The sequence below is a fragment of the Apium graveolens genome, chromosome 4 (genome assembly GCF_009905375.1).
Source record: "Apium graveolens cultivar Ventura chromosome 4, ASM990537v1, whole genome shotgun sequence".
NCBI classification, from domain to species: Eukaryota; Viridiplantae; Streptophyta; class Magnoliopsida; order Apiales; family Apiaceae; genus Apium; species Apium graveolens.
The window spans coordinates 299065232-299090415 of NC_133650.1; the positions used below are offsets into that span (position 1 = coordinate 299065232).

The 25184-nt window shown below is 33.8% G+C and overlaps 4 protein-coding genes across 7 annotated transcripts; 2 read left to right on the forward strand and 2 right to left on the reverse strand.

Annotated features, from left to right (window-relative positions):
* Positions 1-1183: 1183 nt before the first annotated feature.
* Positions 1184-3789, forward strand: LOC141721348 (FRIGIDA-like protein 2). The gene is made up of 3 exons (XM_074524255.1): positions 1184-1996; positions 2310-2485; positions 2572-3789. Exons 1-3 carry the CDS (start codon positions 1270-1272, stop codon positions 3415-3417), a joined length of 1749 nt encoding a protein of 582 aa, XP_074380356.1. The 5' UTR covers positions 1184-1269; the 3' UTR covers positions 3418-3789.
* Positions 3790-4714: 925 nt separating this feature from the next.
* Positions 4715-5306, reverse strand: LOC141717244 (heavy metal-associated isoprenylated plant protein 47-like). The gene is made up of 2 exons (XM_074519338.1): positions 5222-5306; positions 4715-5086 (listed from the first exon to the last, which is right to left on the reverse strand). The coding sequence occupies exons 1-2, from the start codon at positions 5304-5306 to the stop codon at positions 4920-4922; spliced, it is 252 nt and encodes an 83-aa protein (XP_074375439.1). The 3' UTR covers positions 4715-4919.
* Positions 5307-8459: 3153 nt separating this feature from the next.
* On the forward strand, positions 8460-19239 carry LOC141721349 (uncharacterized protein At2g33490-like). 4 transcript variants are annotated; one of them, XM_074524257.1, is made up of 11 exons: positions 8460-8739; positions 11113-11185; positions 11679-11753; positions 12856-12917; positions 13018-13086; positions 14562-14590; positions 14664-14874; positions 14955-15104; positions 15392-15448; positions 17330-18215; positions 18934-19239. In XM_074524257.1, the coding sequence occupies exons 1-11, from the start codon at positions 8623-8625 to the stop codon at positions 18942-18944; spliced, it is 1740 nt and encodes a 579-aa protein (XP_074380358.1). In that variant the 5' UTR covers positions 8460-8622; the 3' UTR covers positions 18945-19239. The 4 variants fall into 4 exon arrangements, with proteins under 4 accessions (XP_074380358.1, XP_074380359.1, XP_074380360.1 ...); XM_074524258.1 differs by having other exon boundaries at positions 17333-18215; positions 18934-19238; XM_074524259.1 differs by lacking the exon at positions 8460-8739 and adding an exon at positions 10851-10930.
* A 1439-nt stretch (positions 19240-20678) lies between these two features.
* On the reverse strand, positions 20679-24637 carry LOC141721350 (protein AUXIN SIGNALING F-BOX 2-like). Its single transcript, XM_074524261.1, has 4 exons — positions 24326-24637; positions 23520-24216; positions 21746-22241; positions 20679-21662 (listed from the first exon to the last, which is right to left on the reverse strand). The coding sequence occupies exons 2-4, from the start codon at positions 23987-23989 to the stop codon at positions 20892-20894; spliced, it is 1737 nt and encodes a 578-aa protein (XP_074380362.1). The 5' UTR covers positions 23990-24216; positions 24326-24637; the 3' UTR covers positions 20679-20891.
* Between the last annotated feature and the right edge of the window lie 547 nt (positions 24638-25184).

Below are 25184 nucleotides of genomic sequence, written 5' to 3' on the forward strand. Positions count from 1 at the left end.
CTTTCAGTCAAATCATGAAGTATTTTAAAACTTACAAATTTATCATTGTTGTTAGTTCTGTTAAATTCCCTAACGGAAAAATGACGTGGCATACTCTCAATCTCATCTCAATTTTCAATTAGGTCATTAACTTTATCTCAATTTTCAATTAGGTTATCAACTAAATTTGGTTTTAAAATATATTAAATTTATGTGTTTTTTATTATTAAGTCCCATTTTAAAAACCATTTACAAATTTATCACATTTATAATATAATTTATAAACATATCTCATTTTCAATTTTTTTGAATTTTTTAACTTAATCATATATATGTATATTATTGGGGATATTTTAGTCCATTCAAGTAAACAAAAAATATGTATATTAATTATATATATATGAGTTATATAATAGTTAAAATTTAAATGTGGGACATATTTAAACTTTCTAACTAAAATGGGACACATTTACAAAGTAACTTATTAATATTAGATATATTATACAAATTCCCTAAGTTTAAAATTGAACATCCTCATTTATTTCGTATACTTAGAAAAATATCACAACTTTCAGTTTAATTAATTTTTTTTCTGAATAGTTGCACTACACTTTAATTAAATTTAAATTTGCATAACCATTTAATTTATATTTTAAATTTTTTAGTTTTTTCTAAAATGTTACCCTTTCAATCCATATACTTATAATCGATACAAGTGAACAAATATTTAGATAATATGTTTATCCCAATAATTTTGTTTACTCCATTAATAGTGTTGATGTTTTTTGTGTAATTAAAATATAAATAAATTTAGAATTGATAAAATATTTAAAATATCTTATTTCTAAATTTAATATTTCTCGTACTTAAAATTGATATCACTAATGAATTTGAAAAAATTCGTTTGTTATATTTTCAATATTCAATTTTTTACCCGTAAGTGACTAAATCGAAAATTAACACATAGTTTAGTGATGAATTTGAAAATTTAAAGATGATGTTACACAATTTAACAGTCTCCGTTAAATGTCAACACATTTTTAACGGCGGTGTAAATATTCTGAACTTTAGTGATATGATTGCAAGTTAATTACAAGTTCATGATGCGATTGAGAACTTTTTTAACTTGGTGACTCACTTGCAAATTACTAGTCATTACAGTTACCAAATAGTCATTTTAGCCGATTTGAACTTGTGGAATTCGGGTCAGGCGGGTTTTGATGCATAACATACAATCACACATACACAACAGATGAAATTAGGGCTCCGACAGAAGAAGAGAATCAAAAAATGGGGACGACAATGAAAGCAATATCAGCAGCGATGAAGCTAATCGACGTGAAGAAACAAAACCTAAAAAAAGCCTTCGAAGATTTACAATCACATTCCTCTTCTCTCTCCTCTTTCACTCTCACCTGGTCCCACATTGACTCTCACTTCACTTCTCTCCATTCCTCTCTTCAACACCAATTCCAATTCCTCCAAACCCTAGAATCACAATCCCCTTCAATTCCCCCAAATTCAACCCCTGCTCGTCCTCAGCTCAAATCACTTTGCCAGAACATGGACGCAATTGGCCTTAGAAGCTACATTATCAGTAACCCGAGAGACCGCGATTCCATTCGTCTTGAACTGGCCGATGCTTTTGCGTCTTGTCGTGATCCCGGTGCGCTTGTTCTCGACACGATGAGTGGGTTTAGTTCGACTAATGATGTTGAGTTGAGGCGTAGTTGTGTTATGTTTTTGGAGGAATTGATGGTACTTAAGACGGAGATTAAGGGCGAGGCGAGGGAGAAGGCGATGATTTTGGCGATTGATTGTAAAGAAATGCTTAGTGGTGTTACTAGTATTAATAATAATATTTTCGGTTTGCTTGGCTTTTTGCTGCTTGTTGCGGTTTATGGTTTGCGCCATGCTTTTAGTGTTGATGAGCTGATGGATTATGTTGTTGTTGTTGCTAAGAATAAGATTGCGGTTCAGTTGTGTCGGTTGCTCGATTTTGGTGATAATATTGCTGGTCAGTTGGATTTTACTTTTCCTCTTACCTTCTTTTGCAACTTTAATATTCTGTTTTTTATTTAAAAATACTGCTCATTATTGGATTCATACGGCTGTTATCACTTAGCTGCAATTTGCTTTACTACCATCATTGATTAGTAATGCAGTATTGTATCGGATAGTTTTATGGTTGTAACTTGTTCCTTTAAAAACGATATTGATTGAATAAACACGAGTCAGGTGAATGTACAAGTGAATGATAAAATATTAGAATCACATCAAATGATCCTTGGAATGAAATGGTGTTTTTTCTTTGTATATTTGGATTGCAGGTATTATTGAGAAACTCATCAGTAAAGGCAATCAATTAATTGCTGTGAAGTTTATATTTGAATTCGAGATGACTAAACAGTTTCCACCGGTACCTTTATTAGAGGAATATGCAAAGGAGTCCAAGTCTCTTGTTCAGAAAATTCGTATGAGTGGGGATGTAAATAGTCAGAAAATGGTAACCATCATTACAATTTCTTTGCGTGCGATTTAGTGTGTAAATCAAGTTTTCCCATGACTGATTTCTTTTGACCTATTATGCAGAGAGATGCCACTTTGAATGAACTGGATAAATTGAAATCTGTTGTCAAATGTGTAGAGGATTACAAGCTTGCTTCTGAGTTCCCAAAGCTTAATGTCCTCATGCAGCGCATTCGGAACCTAGAGAGAGAGAAATCAAACAGGAAACGTGCTGGAGCAGCCTCTGCTTCTGTCTTCGGAAAGCAACCAAAGCTACAGAAGAAAAACATTATGAATCATTCCCAAACAAGTGAACAAGCTGATCCAGTTACTGTTACTAAAAGAGATAATATGTCTGAAAAGCAATTAAAGCTACAAAAGGAAACTGTAATTAATCATCTCCAACCAGCTGATCCAGCTAGTGTCACAACAAGAGATACTGCTAGTGTCACAACAAAGAATACTGCAAACTTAACAATCCCTGAAAATGTTGTTACTTCAGCTATCCCATCATATCAGCAAACTGCTACATATGCTGCAGCACCCATTGGGCCCTATGGAATGGCTACCTCTAATCCGGACACTCATCCATATGCTGCTGCACACATTGAGCCCTATGTAATGGCTAGCTCTAATCCTGAGACTCATTTATATGCTGCTGCACACATTGAGCCTTATGCAATGACCAGCACTTATAATGGAAATCCAGCTTTCTATCCATCAGGATCACAAATACCAGGTGAAACATTTGAAATGAGCCTATATGAGCAGTCAGGGCCTCCTATGGGTTTCAATGGCAACATACCCGCTACTAGTTCAGGTCTCTACCCTCCAGTATCGCAGATGCCATCTGGTTATAATGTTGGAAACACTGCTTATGGTGGATATGGTTGGGCACCTGAATACCATCCGTCTTACTACCCTCAGTAGTAATCTGCAGTATTTAAAGTTTTAGCTGTTAGATATGTTTCACTACAATGTGAGGATCTTCTTCTCAGATCACCTGCACATTTTAATTGAATACAGTGTCTGAATATGTTATACAAACAATGTTGGAGGCGTCTATCCTATATGAGCCAGGAAGTTGGTTGGAATGTTTTAGTACTATGGAAGCGGACAAGGGTCCAGAAACAATTTCACCTTTTCTCCCTAGTGAACGGCGCAATGATTGCATTGTACTTCCTTTTTTGAAAAGCAATCCGATCAGCTCATGGCTGTTGCTTTAATATCTTAAATGAGAATTTGTACTTTTGAACTCCAACAGTATCCAAATTTCAAACCATATATCCTACTTTTCTGATACTTTGGCTGGAAGGAATATATTTGCCAGGAATGTTATTATCTTCTTTAGTGGCATAATACATATTAACTGTACCTATTAGAAGGATAGCATATGCCCGGAAATGAAATGCAGTCATTATGGAAGGGGGATGCTATCGCCTAATCAACCTTTTTTACCATTATGATAAGATAGATTACATTAGTAGTAATTATGATGACATTTTTGGTGCATGTAGTTGATTGTAGTTATGTGTTGCCAGTGACAAATTACAATATTTCAGGGTACAACACCACTCACACCACAAACCCCTCTGCAGCAAGGTGTTTGCAACTGGTAGAAGCACCAGCTTGAGTATTATCCCTTCAGAATATGAAATTTCCAATTTCTGCACCCTCACTTGATCATCTATCTGCCGGTTTACCCTAATAAACTCAACATACAATTTTAGAGTTACTTGCATATGTAAGTTTCTTCCTTATTTCCTACTCTGTCTATTCTTTTGTTGGTTTTACAAACACCAATTTATGTACAACTTATGGTCTGGTTTTGAGAGCAAATATTGCTTGATCCGTTTGACATCAATATCTATGAAGTATCAGTAGCTATGACCATATGACTTGTCACTTGTACGATTCCTGTTTTCTGGATTTTTCATTCTTCTGCCTTGGCCCTTGGTTTTTCTGGGCGATTTAAGGCATTTCGATTGGTCATGACTCGTGAAAACTTTATATAGTTGTGGTGTGGGTTCTTTAAGTACTGTTCCTCTCCCAATCAGTTCTCTAATGCTCTTTTTTAGTTTAAGAACAAACTATATATTGTTATTACTTGATAATGCATGTAACTAATCTAGTCAGCTCAGAATCAACAGTGTACACATGGCTATTGCTGTACCTGCGTAATTGATTTCTATACCAGAAGATTTAAACTAATATCAGACCACACAAATTAATTAATTCAAATGTATTGACTTTGTAAGAATCTGGGTACAAGCAAAAGGAGGTGGAAGAGACAATTGACAAACAGTACCAGTTGACAGTATACTCTGATAGCAAGTTCAAAGAGATTAACAACAGGATACGATATCTCACAAATAACAAGTCAATTCATCATTGTTCCATCCCATGAACAAGGCTTAGAGAGTCTTCAGGAATTAAGCTTCTTTCACAGGATCCTCCAATATTATCTCCTGAACAAGCTCCAAGCTCGCGTACCCCAGTTTCTTTCTCATTGAGCTTGTCAAACCCGCTGCATCAACCCCATCTCCGATCACAACTACTTGGTCTTTCTTTTCCCCTTCCAATGCCACTGATATCACACCTGCGCTATGCATAACACATGACACCAGAGAACGATTAAGAACTACGTACTTAATTGAAGTAAACACTTCAATCTTTGCATCAAACTCGCTTTCAATTCTGATAGAGAAGCATAGACATGAATACATGGATGTACCTGATTCCATGGCAGCCATTGCCAGTGCCTTGGACCTACATTTCTTGCAGTGTGAACGTACCTTAATAACGATCTTTTGCTGCATAGTTATATCAAAGTTCAAACCATGTCAAAATCATATTAAAGCTATATTGGACTAAACTTATCATATGCATGCAATTATTTTATGAATCAAATGTAGTGTACAGTTCATTCATGCAGCAATTATTATGATTTATAATTGATAACTAAGCAGAACAATAGAATCATTTACCTCCATATTGGACTAAACAAAGAACTCAATTTCAAAACTAGCAATATTGAAGCCCTGCAATCTTTATAGGCACTGGCTTGTGTATATATAGACAATTAGATACAAACTAAACTTCTCTCGCATTGCATATTTTAAACTAGGAAGTACTCCCTCTCTCACATTGTATCGCTGGACGTTGACTTCATTGCTTGAAGCAATCTTAAATGTGGAGCTCTTCTGAAAAAGTAAGCTCCAAGACTTCACGCCTATTAGTCTTCGTAAAAACAATATTTATTTAGAATACGAACGTGTTCACTAATAGGGGGTCGGTTTACTAGAACCAACCTACGTGTGTTTGTGTGGTTCATGTGCGCAATGGCGTGATTTCTAAAGAGAATATTTAAAAGTACTCGTAACATACTAACATGCGATCTACATATTATCCGGTGTTAATATAAAATTGTAAGTGATATAGTGATATCTCTTCGGTAAAAACAAGGCATGTCAGCACCAGCCTTCACGTGGTACTATTCCAAAACTGTATTAACTAAATTACAATAGAAGACACAAGATCAAGTCGTGATTGATCCGGCTAGGACGAGCCGAGCCAGGCTTATACCAGACAATGAAGAAAGTCAAAACTACTCCCTCCCTTTCCTATACTGACTCTCTCCCTTTCCTATATTGACTTTTTGTACTGTTTATATTAAACGATTGACTACTAATTTATGTCTAATCTATAAAATCAAATATAGTCATGAGTGATATTGTTAGATCCGTATTTATGGGTACTTTAATAAAATGAAGTTTTAATATTTAAAACTAATATAAAATTAAAGATATTAACAATAAAAAGTGTATATTGACAAACGTGTTCAACACAAAGAGGAAACGTTTAGACGAAGAGAGTATGATTGTAATTAATTTTCCGAGGATTGGAAGCTCCGGTCCCTACTTAAGTCATTGTCGGAGAGTATTTTTTTTAACTAATTGATTACACACCGACTTCCGTAAGGTATAAAATGCAGGCACAAACTTGGAAAAAAAATATAACATTCATATTTTTCTCTACTAGTTTTAACTGACCGAAAATAATGTATCATAACATATTTGTTAATATTGAAGTTAAATATTTATCAGTGAAATACACTAGACGATTATTATAAATCTAAGAAAATGAATCAACTAATACAATAAATGATTTATCGATTGTGTCCAATTTGAGAGAGCCCGAAAGAAAATCAGGAGAATTTGTTTTTAGTTAATTGTCAATGCACATAGTTAATTTGTAAATTGCAAATCTTATTTTATTAAATTACTCTTATGAACTTTTTTTTAAAAGAAATGAATTATGATAACTTACTATTTTCTTAAATAACTATTATAATAACATATTATTCTGTATATAATAATAAACAACTTACTAATTTATCAACATATTATGAACAATTTAGAATTATTACAAATGGAAACATAAACATACGATATATACTTAATTTTTTTTTAAATAGTGGGGGACAATTGTCACCCGGCTTACATTCTAAAACTGCCTCCGATTATACAAACATTTTGTTAAGAAGTTGCATTTTGTTTGAACCGGATAAAAACTGGGTCGGATTAGAAATTGACTGGCTAGTCATTGGCTAATCCATTAAATTCAAATTTGACCATTTACAAGGAAAACCTTTTTTTTTACGTATAACAATTTCAAAGTCTAATTAATTATTGTAAATTATAATAGATAAATATTTATTATTCAATAAATTATATAACTAATGATTTAAAAATTTATTCAAAATTTAAAAATTGTTCCTAAAGACAAGATCATCAATATTTTTTTGAAGTAAAACACATTATAAACATTAAGGATTGTTTTTATATAACTAATAGCCTCTTTATCAAACGGTATTTTTCCTTGTGTCTATACAAAATATCAGAAATCCAAATTTCATTTAAAATAAGATTGGTGGTTTATTTTTTAAAAAGAAAAATACTTTATATAAATTTAAGAAAGTGTATTGATTTTTCCATACTAAAACACCCTCGCAGTTAGGGTTGCACAAAGGTTAAAAACTGGACCGGACCGACCCAGAACGGACCGAAAACCGGATTTTTTCAGAACTAAGGATCGAGAACCGGATGGATTTTATCCGGTCTTGGGACCGGACCGGAAAAACCCACTTTGGACCGGAACCGGAACAGTTTGGACTGGTATAATTAATATTCATAAAAAAATTATTTATATAATTTTATTTTAATTTTTCTTTCAAATTTATAGACATTAAAAAGTTTGTTAGTTGGTACGTATAAAAATGTAAAAGTAAGTACATATCTTATTATTTTAAAAGTAAATATTAATTTTTAAGTGTATGAATATTAATATTTTATCACATAAAATACGAAATTTAGTAATTTAAAGTGTAATATCGATCTATTTTATTATATTAATTTATTATCTATTAATTTGGATCAATAAAATATGAGATGGGTGAATGTTTAATATTTATATATGATCTTATAAGACATAAAGTAAAGATAAAATAATTATATATATGAATTCAGGTTCTATCAAGTCTCGACCGGATTTTTTCGGATCTTGGACCGGACCACACCGAAAATCGAATTTTTTTAATTATAAGAACCGGGGACCGGACCGGATATGTTCGGTCCGGTACGGGTCTTGAACCAGTAAACTCGGTCCGGGTTACAGTTCGAGACCGGTATTACCGGTATTCTGGGCGCCCTACTCACAGTTTTTATACTGTTCGACACAAGTACACGTGTCAGAAGAACAGAAAATTAGCCTCAATCTCATTTTTCACAAACACTAACATTCGGGCCCATTTTTCATACTAGTTCACACAATCAAACATAAAAAAAGTACAATCACGATCACATTCAAGAAAATTCCCTGGTGGGCCTACTGACATAATGTAGGGCCCACAAACCGAGGTTTTGTAACTTACATATGTTGTCGCTCCCTTGACATTACCCCCTCTCCCAATGTTGATCCTTGTCACAACAAAAATGAGGGCACCGAATTTCATTCTCTTCTCATTTTCTCGCACATAAACCCTACACTAATCACACCTTTAATTTCCATTAAATAAATTTTACAAATTCGATATTCACACAAATAAAAACAGTAATCACAGCTTTAATTTCCGAAATGAAGTCGTCTTTACAGAAGATTAAGAAACTTGCACTTGGCAAAAGCGAAACCAGGGACGAAATATTTCACCACTCTTTTGCTCCATTAGATGCTGAGCTGGCTCAGGTTGCTAAGGTATATTCTGCTACTTATCTTTTATTTTTGTTTATAAATATTTCAACACTGTTTTGTGTTTTAATTTTGTTATCTTTACGTTTGAATACGATTATGATTTGGAATTATGTGTGGTAGGGTTTTCGGTTTGGTTTTAATGTGTTTGAATGAACTGTAGGCTGTTTCGAGAAACAATTCAGGTTGAATTTAGATGTCAGTTGTAATAATTTCGAAGAATATGCTGCTGGATTATGTTAAACTGTCTATGTGAATCACGTTAGTAGTCGGTGTAGCTCGAGTGACTGTATAACGTTTGAGTTACTCGGTTAGGCTTTGTAGTATATGAGCATTAGTTGATGCATCTTGTGAATATTATAAAGATTACTACAAATTTAATGAGAACTATTGATTTTGGAGAATAAGGAAAATTATAGTTGATGTGCAAAATGCTAATAACACCTCGTGTGACTAATTATAGTTGTGCTTTTTACTCTTGTACCTTGTCGTCATGTTGCTAGATATATCGTAATATACGTAAGCATAGTGGTATGTTAAAAGAATAATAGAATACAAGTTTGTTGCCTGCTCTGTTAGAAACTGGGAACTAGAATACGTAATCCAAGCATGTAAAGACCAACTTGGCATTTTTAAGTTAATATACCTAGTTCCTATTTTCTTTAAAATTCTATCTTAGCAGATTATGAGTGTACCTCATTTACTAATTTGGAGTGTTTTTGTATGACGGGTATATTGGCAAAGAATGGAAGAATAATTAAGGCAAATAAATCAACAATCTATACTGTCAACTATTTTTTTAGGTATTATATTATTTGACTGTATAGTTTGACATAACTCACAAGGGCATAGCCAGACTTTAACCAAATTAATACCTTAAGTACGCTCCTTTCAATCTCCATTTTCCAGAATCAATATTCTTAGAATTTAGTCCACTGACCTTTTTATTCATAAGAGTCTCACCGAAAGGACCATAATTTTGATTTTTGAATAAGATGCATTTACACGAACTCTATAAACTAAACTACTAATACATCACAAGAATATCTGATAATGTAGTGTTTTCTAATGTTCATTTAGTACAAAGCCTTCCGATAATGTAGTGTTTTCTACAGTAACTCGAATGTACAGTGATTTTAGCTATATTGAGTACTATTATTCGAGTAGAATTATTTGCAGATTTTTTACATATTCATTGCTCTCAAATTATTACAAGTCACGTCTAGATTGTTTCTCGAGGCGAGCCTACAGTTACTGGATCTAGAACTAGGTTAGGATGAGGTTGAAAATTGAGTAGAATTTGAGATAAAAGGTATCTGATCGTGATTGGTCACTACAACCTAATACATATCTACTACAATACTTCAACAATCATTAACTGTAACTAGACTAGTCACAACTGAATTTTTCGTATTAAAGATTAGAAATTATTTATGATCAATTTGCTTATTCTTCGCATTAGTCAAATCATCAGGCCAAAGCCATTCTTTATTTCTTTGTACAATTTCATATACGTAGATACAATAGTGAAATTAAACCAAGATAACTGGGGGTTCTTTTAAATAAGATATCTCGTTATTATTGTTGATGGTGTTCATATATTATGGACAATGTTCATTTTAGGTACATCTTGTTGTTCCTTGTGTCCAGATTGGAAATTTTCAGATCTGGAATCTTAGCTAATAACATATATGGTTTTGAGACTAGGCAACAGCGATTTCAAATGATTAATGAGTGATTGTGTTCCCGTCTCTCATAATGAAATAGATGATGTAAAGGTTGTCTTATAAAGCCTAAACCTTGGCAACTACATAAAAATCGAATATTTTCATTAATACTAATAAATTTATATGACACCTCAAAGGTGCAATACTTGGCAACTACAAAGAATATTATTTTCTTTAATATACAAATAACAGATAAATACATTTGTTTCGGTAAATAAAATAAATATAATAATAACCCCTAGAATTTTATATGATATTAATTAAAAAGTCATTAAAAATGTGTACATTCAGGTTATAAGCCCAAGTGTTTGTGGGTCATAGTCCATTAGGCTAATTTGTTAGGACTCGAGTCCTATTCAAGGCATTTGATTCCCTGTTGGTGTGCTTAAGATCTGAATTATTCAATATGAATTACTCTATAATGGTTGAGATCAAATAATTTTCTCTTCTGATGTCGAGAAACCCTAGGGGTAGTAGTTGGTTTCCGTTTTAGTCACATAAAGCTATAGCATTACTTGTTTTCATCATTAATTCACAATCATTGCTTTTTAACTAATTCCGTCCTACATCGCTTATGTTCTTTCCTGTCATGGTTTATACTCTTTGGATGGTCACTTACTCATTACTATATATTTATTTTCCATTTTGGCAGGATATCCAAGAGATGAGACGTTTGTATGACGATTTAATAACTGCAGCTGCGGGAACAGCTAACAGTGCATATGGTATTACTAATCTACCAACTGTAATCTTATGTATATGTTTTAAGTGGAACACAACTATTTTTATGTCATCTTTACATAAAATGTACAAGAGTTTAGATCACTATGAATAGATTATTCATTTCTTAGTTTATAAAGGTTTGATATCATGGTCAGATTAAGTAAATGTTCCCTTTCAAAGCCACAAGGGAACTATTGCAAAAGGTTCATATTTCATACACAACAACAATGAGGTTTTTTTTCATTTTTTGGTATGTATTTGTATTTTTTCATAGTTACTCAAAAAGTGTTCAATTAAATTGGGAAGAGGATAGTTGTTGGCTATTTTAATAATGCATTTGATGCATATACATATATGCAAAGTGTGTGGCTTGTTTTTCCGTTTCTCTTTCTTTTTGGCTGTAGTATTAAATGTTAAGCATATATAATCAAATGCCACTTTGGGTCATTATAATAACGTGGATGCATGACTGTACTATCTACATTTGTATTTCAGAATTTTCAGAGTCATTGCTAGAAATGGGGACCTGTTTATTGGAGAGGACTGCATCTAGTGCCTTTGGAGAAAGTGGTAAGAAATATAGTTTTGATTGCATTAAGGTTTCAATATGATATTGTTAAGAAAAATTAGCAAAACCAACTTGGTGGTTGTGTATTATACTATTATAGATGTGTCGAAATGCCGGAGGTGGAAGATTACTCTTACTGTCTATCGAAATTAATCAGGGATTAAAAAAATAAAGAATGTAGCCCTTAACAAAAATTTGCCTCATATCTCTCTTCTATTCTAATTCAAATGGAAGATAAAATGCCCTAGGAACAAACTTAGTCCTATGTTCATGTTTCTGCCAGTAGCGCTACCATTTTATCCTGCAGTACTAATTCTAGCGAGCCTTCAGGAGAATCATCCTGAATAATGACCCCCAGATGTCACATTTATTATACATCTTGGCTAAGAACTAAGCAATCATTTATTAGTTTATTTGTTTCGGTTAAGTTGATTATGCCGAGGCATTACCATATGAAGTATGCAAGGCTGTGGTTTTGTCAAGTCTGTCTATAACTCTTAACTCTAGGACTTCACATGTACGAAGTCGAGTCCAGCACTTAAAATGTTGTAAATGCAATTATATCGTTCTGTAATACAAGACTCGCAGCAAAATACTTTGAGTCTCTATCATTAGAAGTAATAAAAAATGAAAACTCGTGATGTAGCAATCCAAGTTTTGTACTGGCTGCTCTCTTGAATATCATAAAAACTAATTTCACAATGCTGGTGTGGTAGTGTGTGTTTTTTTCTCTGAATCAAATATGGAATGTATTTGTCCTTGGTATCATGGTATCAATTATTGAAATCCGAAGAACTTTAAAAATGTGATCATGATGGTGACCAGTACCTTTGCCCAAAATAATAGGTTAATTATGTAGCCTGGTATGGTGTATATCTACTCATGTGGTAGTTAATTATTAATTTGAGCAAGATGATGCGTATAAATGATTGAGTTAGAGAGTCACATAGTGTTTTGTTTAGCTAGTAAAACATATTTCTTCAGAGCTGTATTTATCTGGATCTTGGAGGAGAGGAGGGAAGGCTATTTGGACTTTTTGACAGTTGCACATTTGATTTTCTGTTAATTTAAAGCTAGCGGTGACTGGTTTTAAAATTTATGCAGGAGGTGTGTTGCAGATGTTGGCAAAAAAACAGTTAGAACTCAAGAAGATTGTTGATACTTATGTGAGTGCTTAATTGTCATATGCAATATTTACATTATCTGTTTTGTGTTTCACATTTTTTCGACTTGGATGTGATAATGGCTTTGCTCTTTTATTGCCAGCGCTCTCGAATATTCCTTACGATTACAAACCCTTCAGAATCTTTACTGAGCGAGCTTCAGAAACTCGAGGTTTGTCTATTATGCATTTCATTTGATTTCTCCAAAACATAAGCTTGTTTCCTAGTTAGGATCAGACAGCCAGTAAGGATGAATACAAAATTTCCATTTGTGCCTAACCAAACTATTAAATTATGGAATGCAAGGTCTGGTCTAGAATTTAAATTTTATATATTTTTTTATATCTTTATTGTTTCTCAGAAATATGTAAATTGCAGAGTGATTACCCTTTTTTAAGTAAAACTATTATATTTGGTCTAAATACCTTAATTGTGTTATTTATTAAACCCTTGAAAGGAAAAGGAATGTTATGTCTGATTTTAGGTATTATTGAATCTTTTTTGTGTTTCATTTTGGTATTCAATGTGTATGTCCAAAATATACGGAAAACTTTTAACTTTTAAGGACACAATAGATGTGCACTTTGAAGCTGTGTGAGGTATATACCTTTATAGGTTGTCAGTGTTCTTGGTATTTGCTATTTTACTATCTATTTGACTCCATTATGTTAAGTTGTTACGCTTTGGATGCCTATATTTTTTCCCGTTATGACAAGGACAATAATGTAATTATAAAAATATTTGGATTGAACAAAAATCAATCACATTACAACGTCAATTTTATTAAAATTATTCTGTATGTATATATGTACATTCCAATTGCTTGTATCGAAATATTTTCTTCATTCTAGCTCATAGTTTAATACTCAATTCTCCTTCACGTTCTGTATGTAAATCTCTTAATTATTTTTTATTTTAAAAATATATATATGACATTAAAAAATAATGTTCTATTGCTGAAAAAATAGAAAATATTAGAACATGTGAGTTCAGGTGCAAAATATAGTGTAAAAAATGTAAATTATGTGCAGTATATAATTGTTTCTATCAAATTGATCACATGAAATTTTTTCTTGAAGTTCTGCATGTGAACTCTTAATAACTTTTAAGTTTGTAACTGACATTTAAAATATTAATATATAAAGTTCTACATTTGAACTTGATTGTATAACCATTACAATTTTCTAGAGATCATTGATATCAATTAAAGGATCTTGATTTTTTTAAGTGAATTTTGGAAGAGTTGAAATTGTGTAAAATTTGCACTAGTTGATTTTGTTAATAGTGTGAATAAAAGATTGGCTACAAGTATTGCTAATTTGTTTCCTTTTTTATTTTAAAAATTTACCCTTATAATTTAGGTAAGATCAAATATATTTTTATCAAATAAAATAGTGGTTCTTAGGTTCTTATTTTAGAATGGTTCTCTATGGAGCCTGACCTATATATGTTTAATATATATGTATATATATGCATGTAAGATGCATAGTGAAATCGCAAGCTCCACCTTCCCTCTCTATCCATATGAAATCCAGTTGTCCTAGTTAGGCAATTGAATTCCACATTTTCTAGTGTTGGATGACTACACTGTACTCTGTTACATGGACACTGTTTATGTATTGATTTTTCTCTGTTTCCTTGGTGCAGGATATGAAATTACAGTGTGATGCTAAAAGGTATACATTTTGTTAGTAGTTCTATTTTTTAATATTAGGGTGCATTTTTGTAATTTGTGTACATGATTTTCAGAGAGGTTTATGAACACATGCTAGCACGATACAAAGAGAAAGGAAAATTTAGAAGTGGAATATGTGAACAATCTATTACTTCTCAGCAAGTAAAAGAAGCTCGGACTGAATATGATGAAGCAGCAAGACTTTGTATTTTTCGGGCAAATTCTCTAAAGCAAGGACAAGGACACAGTCTTTTAACACAGGCAGCTCGTCATCACACAGCACAGGTACCCTTTGTATCTGACATGTGCTCCGTTTTCATATTTTCTGCGCTGCTTGAGTTAACCTTATTTTTCCCTGCAAACAGCTGAACTTTTTTTTTAAAGGAGTTGAATCACTAGTGGAAGTCGATCCACAAGTAAGACAAGTCTCCAAAAAGCAACACATTGATTGCGATGGTGTACTTAATGAAGGAGAAGATGGCGGAAGTGAGATGGGAAACAGCTTTGTGAATTCTGTAAGATTAAAGCCTCCTCAGCATTTCAAACTTTTAAGTGAATATGTATCTTATCTTCATAAACTAAATATATGCAGCAATTATTTACAACCATCTCTTACAATTTTCTATTTTACTGAAATAATCAACACTTTATTTCATACCATATCCGCCAGTTGGTAAAATATTTGGTATAGATACCACAGTTCAAGAACTAATTTGCTCCTACTTAAGTACATTTACTCCCAAGCATGCCTATTCAATATACTTAATATTCTGATCTATATGTGATGCCCTAAATTCTACAGGTGGATTATGGGGCTGACTTGCTAAATCCTCATTCTTTGAATGCGGAAGACATTGAGGTAAGGAGTCATTACCCTCCCTTCTAAATGAAATAATGAGGTTATTTATCTTGACTAAGGAAACTTTACATGATATCATTATTATGTCACAGTATTAGAAATTCAACCGTAGACTTACTATTAGTAGTTATAATAAAGTTGGCCCTTTTACATGCAATGTCACTTATGCACCTAATCGTTCCGAACAAGAATACAGAGTTCATAACTGAGTTCATGATGTTTATGCCCACATAAAGAGATAGGCCTATCAATGCATTCGCATATGTGGTCTGACCCTGGACTTGTTAAACGGATATGGATCTCAATATTAAATACGATCTGATAAAATTCAATTTGATATGAATCCGCTATGGATTTTGCCTAATCTCATCTGATAATGACCCTATTGGAGTATATATGATTATACTACATAAGAAAAAATTATTAAGTCATAATCAAAACCTTAACGAGCAGTGACGGACCTAGAATCCGGTGACAGGGAGGCCAATCACAACTTCTAATAAACGTTATAGTTGTGCCTTGTGTTTTAAGACTTTAGAGAATAGATGTAATATTGAATAAAATTTGCATGTATTACGTAATAATAAGCTTACTACGAATTAAAGTAGATGGCCTGTGCTGTGGCAGTAAATGGACCGGGCTGCGACTTTTGGACTCGGGTTTGGTAATACCTAAAAAAATAAAAAAAATTAGAAGGCCTAAAATTTGAGCATGGGACAAATTATATGCTGCCCATGCTATAGGTCCACCACTGCTAAGAAGAAATGTTTCTATATAACTAATGTGAATCTTAATTAGAGCCAGTGAGGTTTTATATCAGTTCAGGTTTTTGTATATGTTCTTGCCTAATTTCAGATGATGGGTAAAAAAGGTTTATATTTGTTGTTAAAATATAGGGAGTGGGGAGATGATATGAATTGTCTTCTGCCCTTGCACAGTATGTTTAAAAGAATTTTTTGCATGTTGCATCCCACAGAGATTCGAAATATTGACATTGGCATACTTATTTTCAAAACTGCACTTTAATCGAAAAACTGAAAAATTCTGCAGTTTACAACCCCTGAATTGTCTTTAAATTCTGTTTTAATTTACTTATTGAATCAAGTTGAGGGTTACATAAACATAGGGGTTTTTAGGTAGTTTTGACATTTTCATTTTAAAATTTACAATATAGTATAGCAATATACGACATAAATATATCTAATATAATACGTAGCATACACATATTTGTCTCCTCATCAGGCCCCAAAAGTAAAAACCCTAGTTGTAATGATATCTAAATATATAATTCTCTGACACAGATCAGTTGTTAGCAATGAGAGGTCATCTCAGCTTAGACCCGTTGATGATGTCGGAATGTTGAGTATAAACTCACATTTCCTTGGGGAAAAACATTGTTTACTTGGCTATCCTTTAAAATTAAGAAATTCAAATACTTATGAGACATGAAATTTTTCTTAACAATCAGCATGTAGCATATAAATTACTTAAAAATAAAACTCTAATGGTTCCGATCTCCAATCCGATAACCTTAAAACCTAATAGATCAGACACTGATAGGGACGTTACAAATTCAACAGTTGATCCAATCTGATTAAACATTAAACGGATCCGGCCATTTAAAGGTCTAGGAAGAAAATTTATCCAGACCAGAGACATTTTACTTGACTATAAGCTCCAAAGCTTGATAGATCCGTAATTACCAAATCAGAGCTTTCCTGGAAATTATGGAAGTGATAGGTGTTGAACATAGAGTACTTCTGCTGGTCTTACCATTTGACATGACAATTCCTAGTAAAAGAAAGTAATTAAACTAAGACTGGGACAGAAATATGTCACTTGATATTTTGGCTCATACTAAATTTTAACACTATATATTAGCAGATAATTCGTAGAACATACCATGAGGCACAAGCTTTCAGCCAGAGAACTAGACCAAGTAGCGATTCTGCTCCAGTTGATTCCGAGAAGTTAAATCCATCCGATAAAAGAAGGAAAATGCAGCCATCTGAACAGAAGCTTCAGACCTATGTGTTGCCTACTCCTCTAAAGATTTCATCTGCAATCACGACTAACTTGGCCCTACAGTCAAATTATACAATCCCGAGCTCTGCCAATCTGCGGCGTTCATCTTCGCTTTACACTGAGCGAAATAGTAACTTTTCCTCCATTCCTATGCCCCCTCCTAATAAACATTCACTTCCACAGTTAGAAAAACGTAACTCTTTCGATCTCAACTGGAACAAAAGAGCCTATTCTGGTCCTTCACCAAGTAAACCTATTATATCTACTAGTAGTCCCCTCACTAGTAAAGAACATCCAAGTGGTGTGCTTTCTCGAGTCCCAGTTTCTCAGCTGTCTACATCTGCGAACCTATTTCATAGCGATTCACCTCCCTCCATATCTTCACTTAGAATTACTGAGCTTCATGAACTCCCTAGGCCCCCTGACAGTATAGTTTCAAAGGTGGAGGGTTCTTCGATTGTTCATTCTGCCCCCTTGGTAGTAAGAAATCCTGAGCATCCTCCAAATAAAATCCCTGATCTGGCAATAAACGTTGCATCTTCACTAACTGTTCCTCGGAGTTTCTCCACACCCTCTAGTTTAAAATCCAAGCCCTCTCATATGGCCATGCTATCAGGGTCTTCTCAAATTCCAGATCAGGTTGAAGAATTTGATTCTCCTCCACTGACACCACTATCCCTTTCAGACTTGAAGCCATTGTCAATCATTTCTCAGGCAGTCTCCAGTTCTGGGAAGATGAGAGGTAATTAAGTGCCCTTTTATGTCATAGAATGTTCAAAATTCCATTGTGTTGATAAAATGCTCCAACTATTGCTCATGCAGTTGGTAATTTCGTAATATAATGACAGATGTGGCTGCTTTAATTTTTTTCTTGTTTTTTAGGATTAGTTTTTATATATTTCTAGTAGTTGTTGGGTGGGGGAATAGTTAAAATAATCAACATTCTCTTAATTGAAAAAATTAAGATTTGTTGTAAGAACACAATGTTCTAAACTCTTCTAGTGTTTTTTAAAAGAAGTATCTTATAGATCTTCATTGACAGAAAATTGCTATGTTCATAGTTGCTATTAGTTTTCTGAGTTGTGCATGTTTCGAAGCTGCTTTCTGTTAATAATGCACAGAACTACCCTCTAAGAACCTGTAGCTCTTTTTAGACCTTTGAGGTTCTTTCTACATATAGGCGCCACTTATATCAATCAATTTGCTCAAGGTAATGACCAGCCGTGCATGATGAAATCACTAGTAGCCACACATCTCCGTGATCTTGGGTTCTGGCAATGAGGATCTAGTTAAAGAATCAATGATAACTTTAACACCCGAAAGTGTTAAATTTGCATATCATGGTTCCATGGTATTGTACACAATAAATTATTATGTTTTTGCTGGTTGCAATTTGAATTGTTAATGTATTTTTGATGTTTCGTCTCGATCTCTAAATGTGGACTATTGGTGTTTGGCAGGTTCCCGCTGAAACCTGTGTCTTATTTAGCATCATCTTGCAAGTTCTTCAGCCGTAAACTTCTGTGCTGGTTATAGTCAGTATATAAACTGGGGGGGGGGGTGTGTTTGGGTTATGTATTACTCATCCGGATTATGTTGTATTAGTGATCATCCATAACGTACTTGGAAACTATAAAAAAGTGTAGCAAAAATGTTGCAAGCAAAGTATAGACACATGTATTTGACGATGAAACGTGAGACGATTAGACTGTTGAATATATAGCAGATTAGTGTAGTTTTGGATACTCCAGATTGCATCCAGAGTTGGATCGGTTCGTAATTATTTTTCTGACTGCTGCATGCTGAAATTAGATAACTACCGAATTCATTTGTTGGATGATGATTTACACTAAATTTTGATAGGTATAATGTGTTGGGGAACCACAATCTTTTAGAACTATAACAGATGCCCAATATTATTTGTCAGGGCGTTTGTTTGAAATCTAAAAGTTTACGAGTTCCCGGTTCGTAATATTTGTTTTGGGAAAAGATTTGGGTGATTTACCCAACTAACTCTTTTTCAATGCAAATGTTCACGGAACACAAGCATGTCCTGGGTCTGTAGAACCGGCGATAATATTGGATGATCAAATTTTTTATTATTTCTACTTTAATTACATAGATTACATTTCATCTCCTTTGAAAATTTATAAAGAAACAGAGCCTTTCCAGAAGTCACATAATATGTATAGGGATACGATACGTGAACACGCTACGAAACGACACAAATAATTAGTGTTTGGGTTCGAAAATTTGGTACACGAATACGAAAGTACACGAATACGAAAAAACACGAATATAATTAGTGCCGGGTTTGGGTTTTCAATATAGGTACACGACAGGGAACGAAAGTACACGGAATAAATAAATAATTAAATTTTTAAAAATATATAATATACATATATATACTAAATACCAAATGTGAATTTTATCTATTCTAAATAACATATATATAATTGTAAATACTAAAATATATTTTATTGTTTCTTGACTACGTGAGTGAGCAGTTCACCATTTAATTATCTATTGCATTTTTTAACAATTAATATTTTTCTTATATAATTTGTATACTTTAATGTATAAAAGTGGGTAAACACGAATATATTAGTTCCGGGTTTGTGTCACCAAATTGGTATACGAATGCAAATTCGGGCCGAGTTCGGGTTTAACGTTTGGTACACAAAAACACGAACTTACACTGAACGTGTCAGATCTAATAATATGTCATGTTTTAAGACGTGCCAGGTCTAATAATATGTGATGTCTGAAGACGACTAAGATGGTTGAATTCGCTTGATTCTTTTAAACCAAGTGTTCTACATGTTTACAAGATCGCTTAAATTCAAAGCAATACTACATATCCAAAAAGTATTCTAAATTTGTTAGTGGATTCATATGAACACATATGTAGTATATTTCATTAATCATTCGTTCACGATTTTTGTGACTAGCATTTCTCTGATGATAATCCAGAGTTCAATCTTTGAATCTCTTGACAAACACTAATCAGACGTACGGGTCTCTCCACAAACTACATACATTTGAATCAGATTTAAGTTTAAAAATTGATGTACCATACTACCATCTACTGTATTCATTATTGTTTGTACATACTAAAATAAAGACTCTTGCCGAGTAATGATTTTTTTTTAATAATGAGGATCATGTGGTTTATAAACAAGAGTAAGCTAAAATCGAAACCATGGAACCAGCTAATATTTGTTTTACATTGCAAAGATTAAACTAGAAACAAAAAAATTGTAGCTTTCATCAGGAAGTTGAAGTACACAAATGAGTAAAACCTAATAATTAGATCATCAGAAGTTGCAGTTCACAAATTGGTCCACTTAAACAATTAAGGTACACATGCTACACTAGGAATGGGCAGGACAAACATAAATTTACAGTGGACATACATCTACAATGTCCACACGAATTCTGGTGCATCGCTTCGTGCCCCAACCAATGTCCGGTACAGGTACATCTTTTCTACCTTCTGACTCTCATCTGAATTGGCATCCATCTGCTCGGTTTCATTGATGATTTCCACGTTTAGGTTTGGCATCTTCTTGGCAAGTGTCTTGCAGGCCCCAAGAGTTACTTCGCAGGACGACATCCAAAGGGATCGCATTGTCTCATACTTCCCCATGTCTGCTAAGAGTGCCATGTTTCCAAATGGACTATCTCTGATCTCTAGCTTTTTCAGCTTCTTGCAGCCGTTTAACACATACACCATTCCCTTATCACTGCCCCCGGCAAACGCAACTGACAGCATTTCCAGCTGCTCTGCATACATTCCTATGTAGAGGAAGACCTTGTCTGTTAGGAGGCCAGAGAGTGATAACCGTTTAAGACCCTTGGATGACTGAACAATTGCACCAAAACCTTCATCCAGCGGTTGCATGGTCACCGGATCTGGTATAGTTGGATTGAGTGTGCAGAGTCTAAATCTAATAAAATTTGGACAATTTTTAGCAACAGTTATGAGTGCAGCATTTGTCATTTGCTGGCAGAAATAGAGCAAGGAGTTCAGTTTCCGGCAACCACTTGATATCGCCACCAATCCCTCTTCTGTTACAGCAGTATTACCAGCACCATGAAGATCAGATGGGAAGACTCGCAATTCCTGCAGTTCCTTGCAACTAGAAGCTACAACACCTAATCCTTTGTCTCCAATATAATCCAATATCTGTTGAAAAACATAAAATGTCAGCTAATTGGAACATTAATTAATTGATGCTGATATGTTAAAAAGTAAGGTTAACTTCGAACCCATAGGCGCTGCAGTTTCCTGCAATGTCGGATTAGCTTTATAAGATCTTTACTGTAAATCCCCGGAGCATAACTCAAGTTCAAAGAAGTCAAATTCGCACAAACAGGGTACACAGCAGGCAAGCAGCGAGGAGCAACCTCAAGAAATCCTGACAAACTCCTAATGGATGTACAATTTTGGATAGTGTTCTTGAGCTTTTTGCATGTCTCTGAATCTGGATCATGGACATAAGAACCTGCACCCAATTCCTGCAATTGAGGTGCTTGGACCAAAATCTTCTGAAGAGCATCGACAGGGACTGCATGGTTTAACTTAAGACTACTAAGATTTCTGCACCTTGCTACCAGTCTCTCAAGAGCAGAGAGGTTAACTTCTCCCCTTAGGCATGCAAAATTTAATGAGACTAGAGATGTGCAGCTCTCAGGAAAGCAGCTGAGCCACTGCCCTCTGTGATCCTCGACTTCATTTTCTTGCAAGTCCAGCTCCCTCAGATGCCTGGATTGAGAAATTTAAATGTGATGAATGCCAGAAAAAGTCTTAGTATCAACAAAACACTTAAAATCAAAACTTTGGAGTAGTTACTGGCAATAACAAATATACCAAGAACGTGGTAAGTAATTATGACTTCTAGTGAAAGGACACGTGCTGTAGTTAAGGTAAAACATCCGTTAAAAAGTAAAACATGCACAGAGGTAAATTTCAGCAAAAGAAACAATTAAATTCATAGTGCACAAGCATACACACAAAACAAATAATATGAAGGCCAGAAAAAACAGTGAAGCAATCTGTATCAACTACAAAGAACTTTGGAGGAGATTAGTATGCATCACAAGACTAATATTGGGGTAAGAATGTTACATGAAGCAGCTTTTTTGTGTTTCCAAAACCTATAATATTGTGTCTTAGTATCAACAAAACACTTAAAATCAAAACTTTAGAGTAGTTACTGGCAATAACAAATATACCAAGAACGTGGTAAGTAATTATGACTTCTAGTGAATGGGACACGTGCTGTAGTTAAGGTAAAACATCCGTTAAAAAGTAAAACATGCACAGAGGTAAATTTCAGCAAAAGAAACAATTAAATTCATAGTGCACAAGCATACACACAAAACAAATAATATGAAGGCCAGAAAAAACAGTGATGCAATCTGTATCAACTACAAAGAACTTTGGAGGAGATTAGTATGCATCACAAGACTAATATTGGGGTAAGAATGTTACATGAAGCAGCTTTTTTGTGTTTCCAAAACCTACAAGTTGACATAGTCACACAAGTGATGGGACAGTCGCCTAAATATAAAACTACAAGTTGACAAGACATGGATGTGTGCTGAGTATATACATCAATTACATCCCTAGTAAAAAAATGTATCAGCAAACAGGCATATTTGTTCAACTTGAACTCTTGAACAGAAGGACAGTGATAAAAAAAAACTTTCTAAAATATACAAAACCTCTAAAGTTAACATTCTTGTGCTTCACAATTAATAGCTGGGCTCATTCATTCATTGATAATCTAAAGAACAATGAATAGAGTGGCATGTATAAAAAAATTCAACACAAGGTACTTGAACCAACATTATCTCGTCAAGTATATACTGACAGCCAAGCATTTCCTGGAAAGTAAAATATAAGGTTCCAGAGATGAAAATTTAAATTAACAACAATACCAGATAACAAGTCATCAATCAGAAAAGTCTACAACCGAAGTTAACAAATATATCCGAAGAACAAAACAATAGCATAAAGCAACACCACATAACACACTACCTGCAATTGGACGCGATAGCTGCAAGACCATCCGTCGAGAATCCTTCACAGCTAACCAAAACCAAAGACTTGAAATTCACAAAAGAGCGAGCAAGAAGCTCGAGACTATCATCCGAAACCACCATTCTTTTCAATTTCAACTCCTCCAAATTCACCCCACTTTTAACCATAGCTTCAATCCATGGAAAAACAAACCCACCCCAATCAGGAGGAACCAAATTAAAATCCGCAAAATGGGGCTTCCCTTTCAACGTAAGAGACCTAACCCTAGGAAACCTCCCAATCATCCTCTCCGGACTAATCGCATAACAATTCCCAATAAAAACCCTCTCCCTACTAAACCTCTCGACACTATACCAAGATTTACACACCAAAGACACCGCATTCCGGTCCCGATGCGTAGTCAACAGATTAAAAACAAGCTCCAACACTTCCTCCGGGAAGTAATTCATCACGTTATACAAACACATCGAAACTCAATTATGTATAATCACAAAAACATAAAATTTGACTTGGATCTAACACCAGATATGATAAAAATCCAAACTTTAACTAGATCTAACCGATTAACCACAAAAAGATCAAATCTTTAAACGAATAAAAAGTAGATCTGAAAAAAAAACTAAACCCTAGAAAAAAATTACTATAAAATCTAGGGCTCGAGTCTTCAGTAGTCTAATTCAACACCATCACAAATCTGAAAATCAACAATATATAATTAATTGGTGAAAAAAATGAACCAATTGAAAAATTAAAACATGTAAACTTAAAAAGATAAAAGTAACGATAAAAAATGATTGGATTACCTGTGTCAACTGGATAGGAGGGAGAGAGAGAGAGAGAGGGAGGGAGGGAGAGAGAGAGAGAGAGAGATCTGTGGGAGAGAAAAATCAAATCTTTAACGTAATCTATCTCTCTACATCACTGTTTTACTCTTCTACTTTCTCTCTATATACATACATGTTTAATATGTGAAAGTACTGGTAGTACTCATGGATTCATCATATGTATATTGTGAATTGTTGCTGTATGTAGCTAAACTAAACTAAAAAAAACGCATCTTTTTTATGTGGAGAAGATAAACTCTGATTGAGCTAGCTTAACTTTATGGGGGAGAGAGAAAGAGAGAGAGAGATTCTTGTATTAAAAAAAGAAATAAAAGATAAAATAAGGTAAATATGATTTGATCGGACGGTGAGGGCGTGGGAGATTGAGAGAGTGATGAGAGAATCTTGACCGTTGAAACTAAACGTGCATCTGTCTTTTTCGTCATCTGTTTCACTGTTTTGTATTCAGAAGACCGTCTCAAGTACAATTATTAATCATTTTGTGTATTATTATGAACATAAATTCAACGATATTTACATAATAATTGATCATCCCCGAAAAAGGGCCAATAGAACTACCGGACTGTCCATTAATCATCAGAATAGTCTGTATTTTTTCTGGGATTATCTCGATTAATGTGTTCAAAATATACTCTCTACATTTTTTTTAATAGTACACTATCCAAATTTTGCACATTTATCTCTCTATCTATCTATATTATATATCTATATTATATTATAATAGACAAAATATTAAAAGTTTGATAGTCGGTCGGTTGGTACGTACTGAAATTACCTTAATTATCATTATTTAATTATTCTAACTCTAATTATTGGG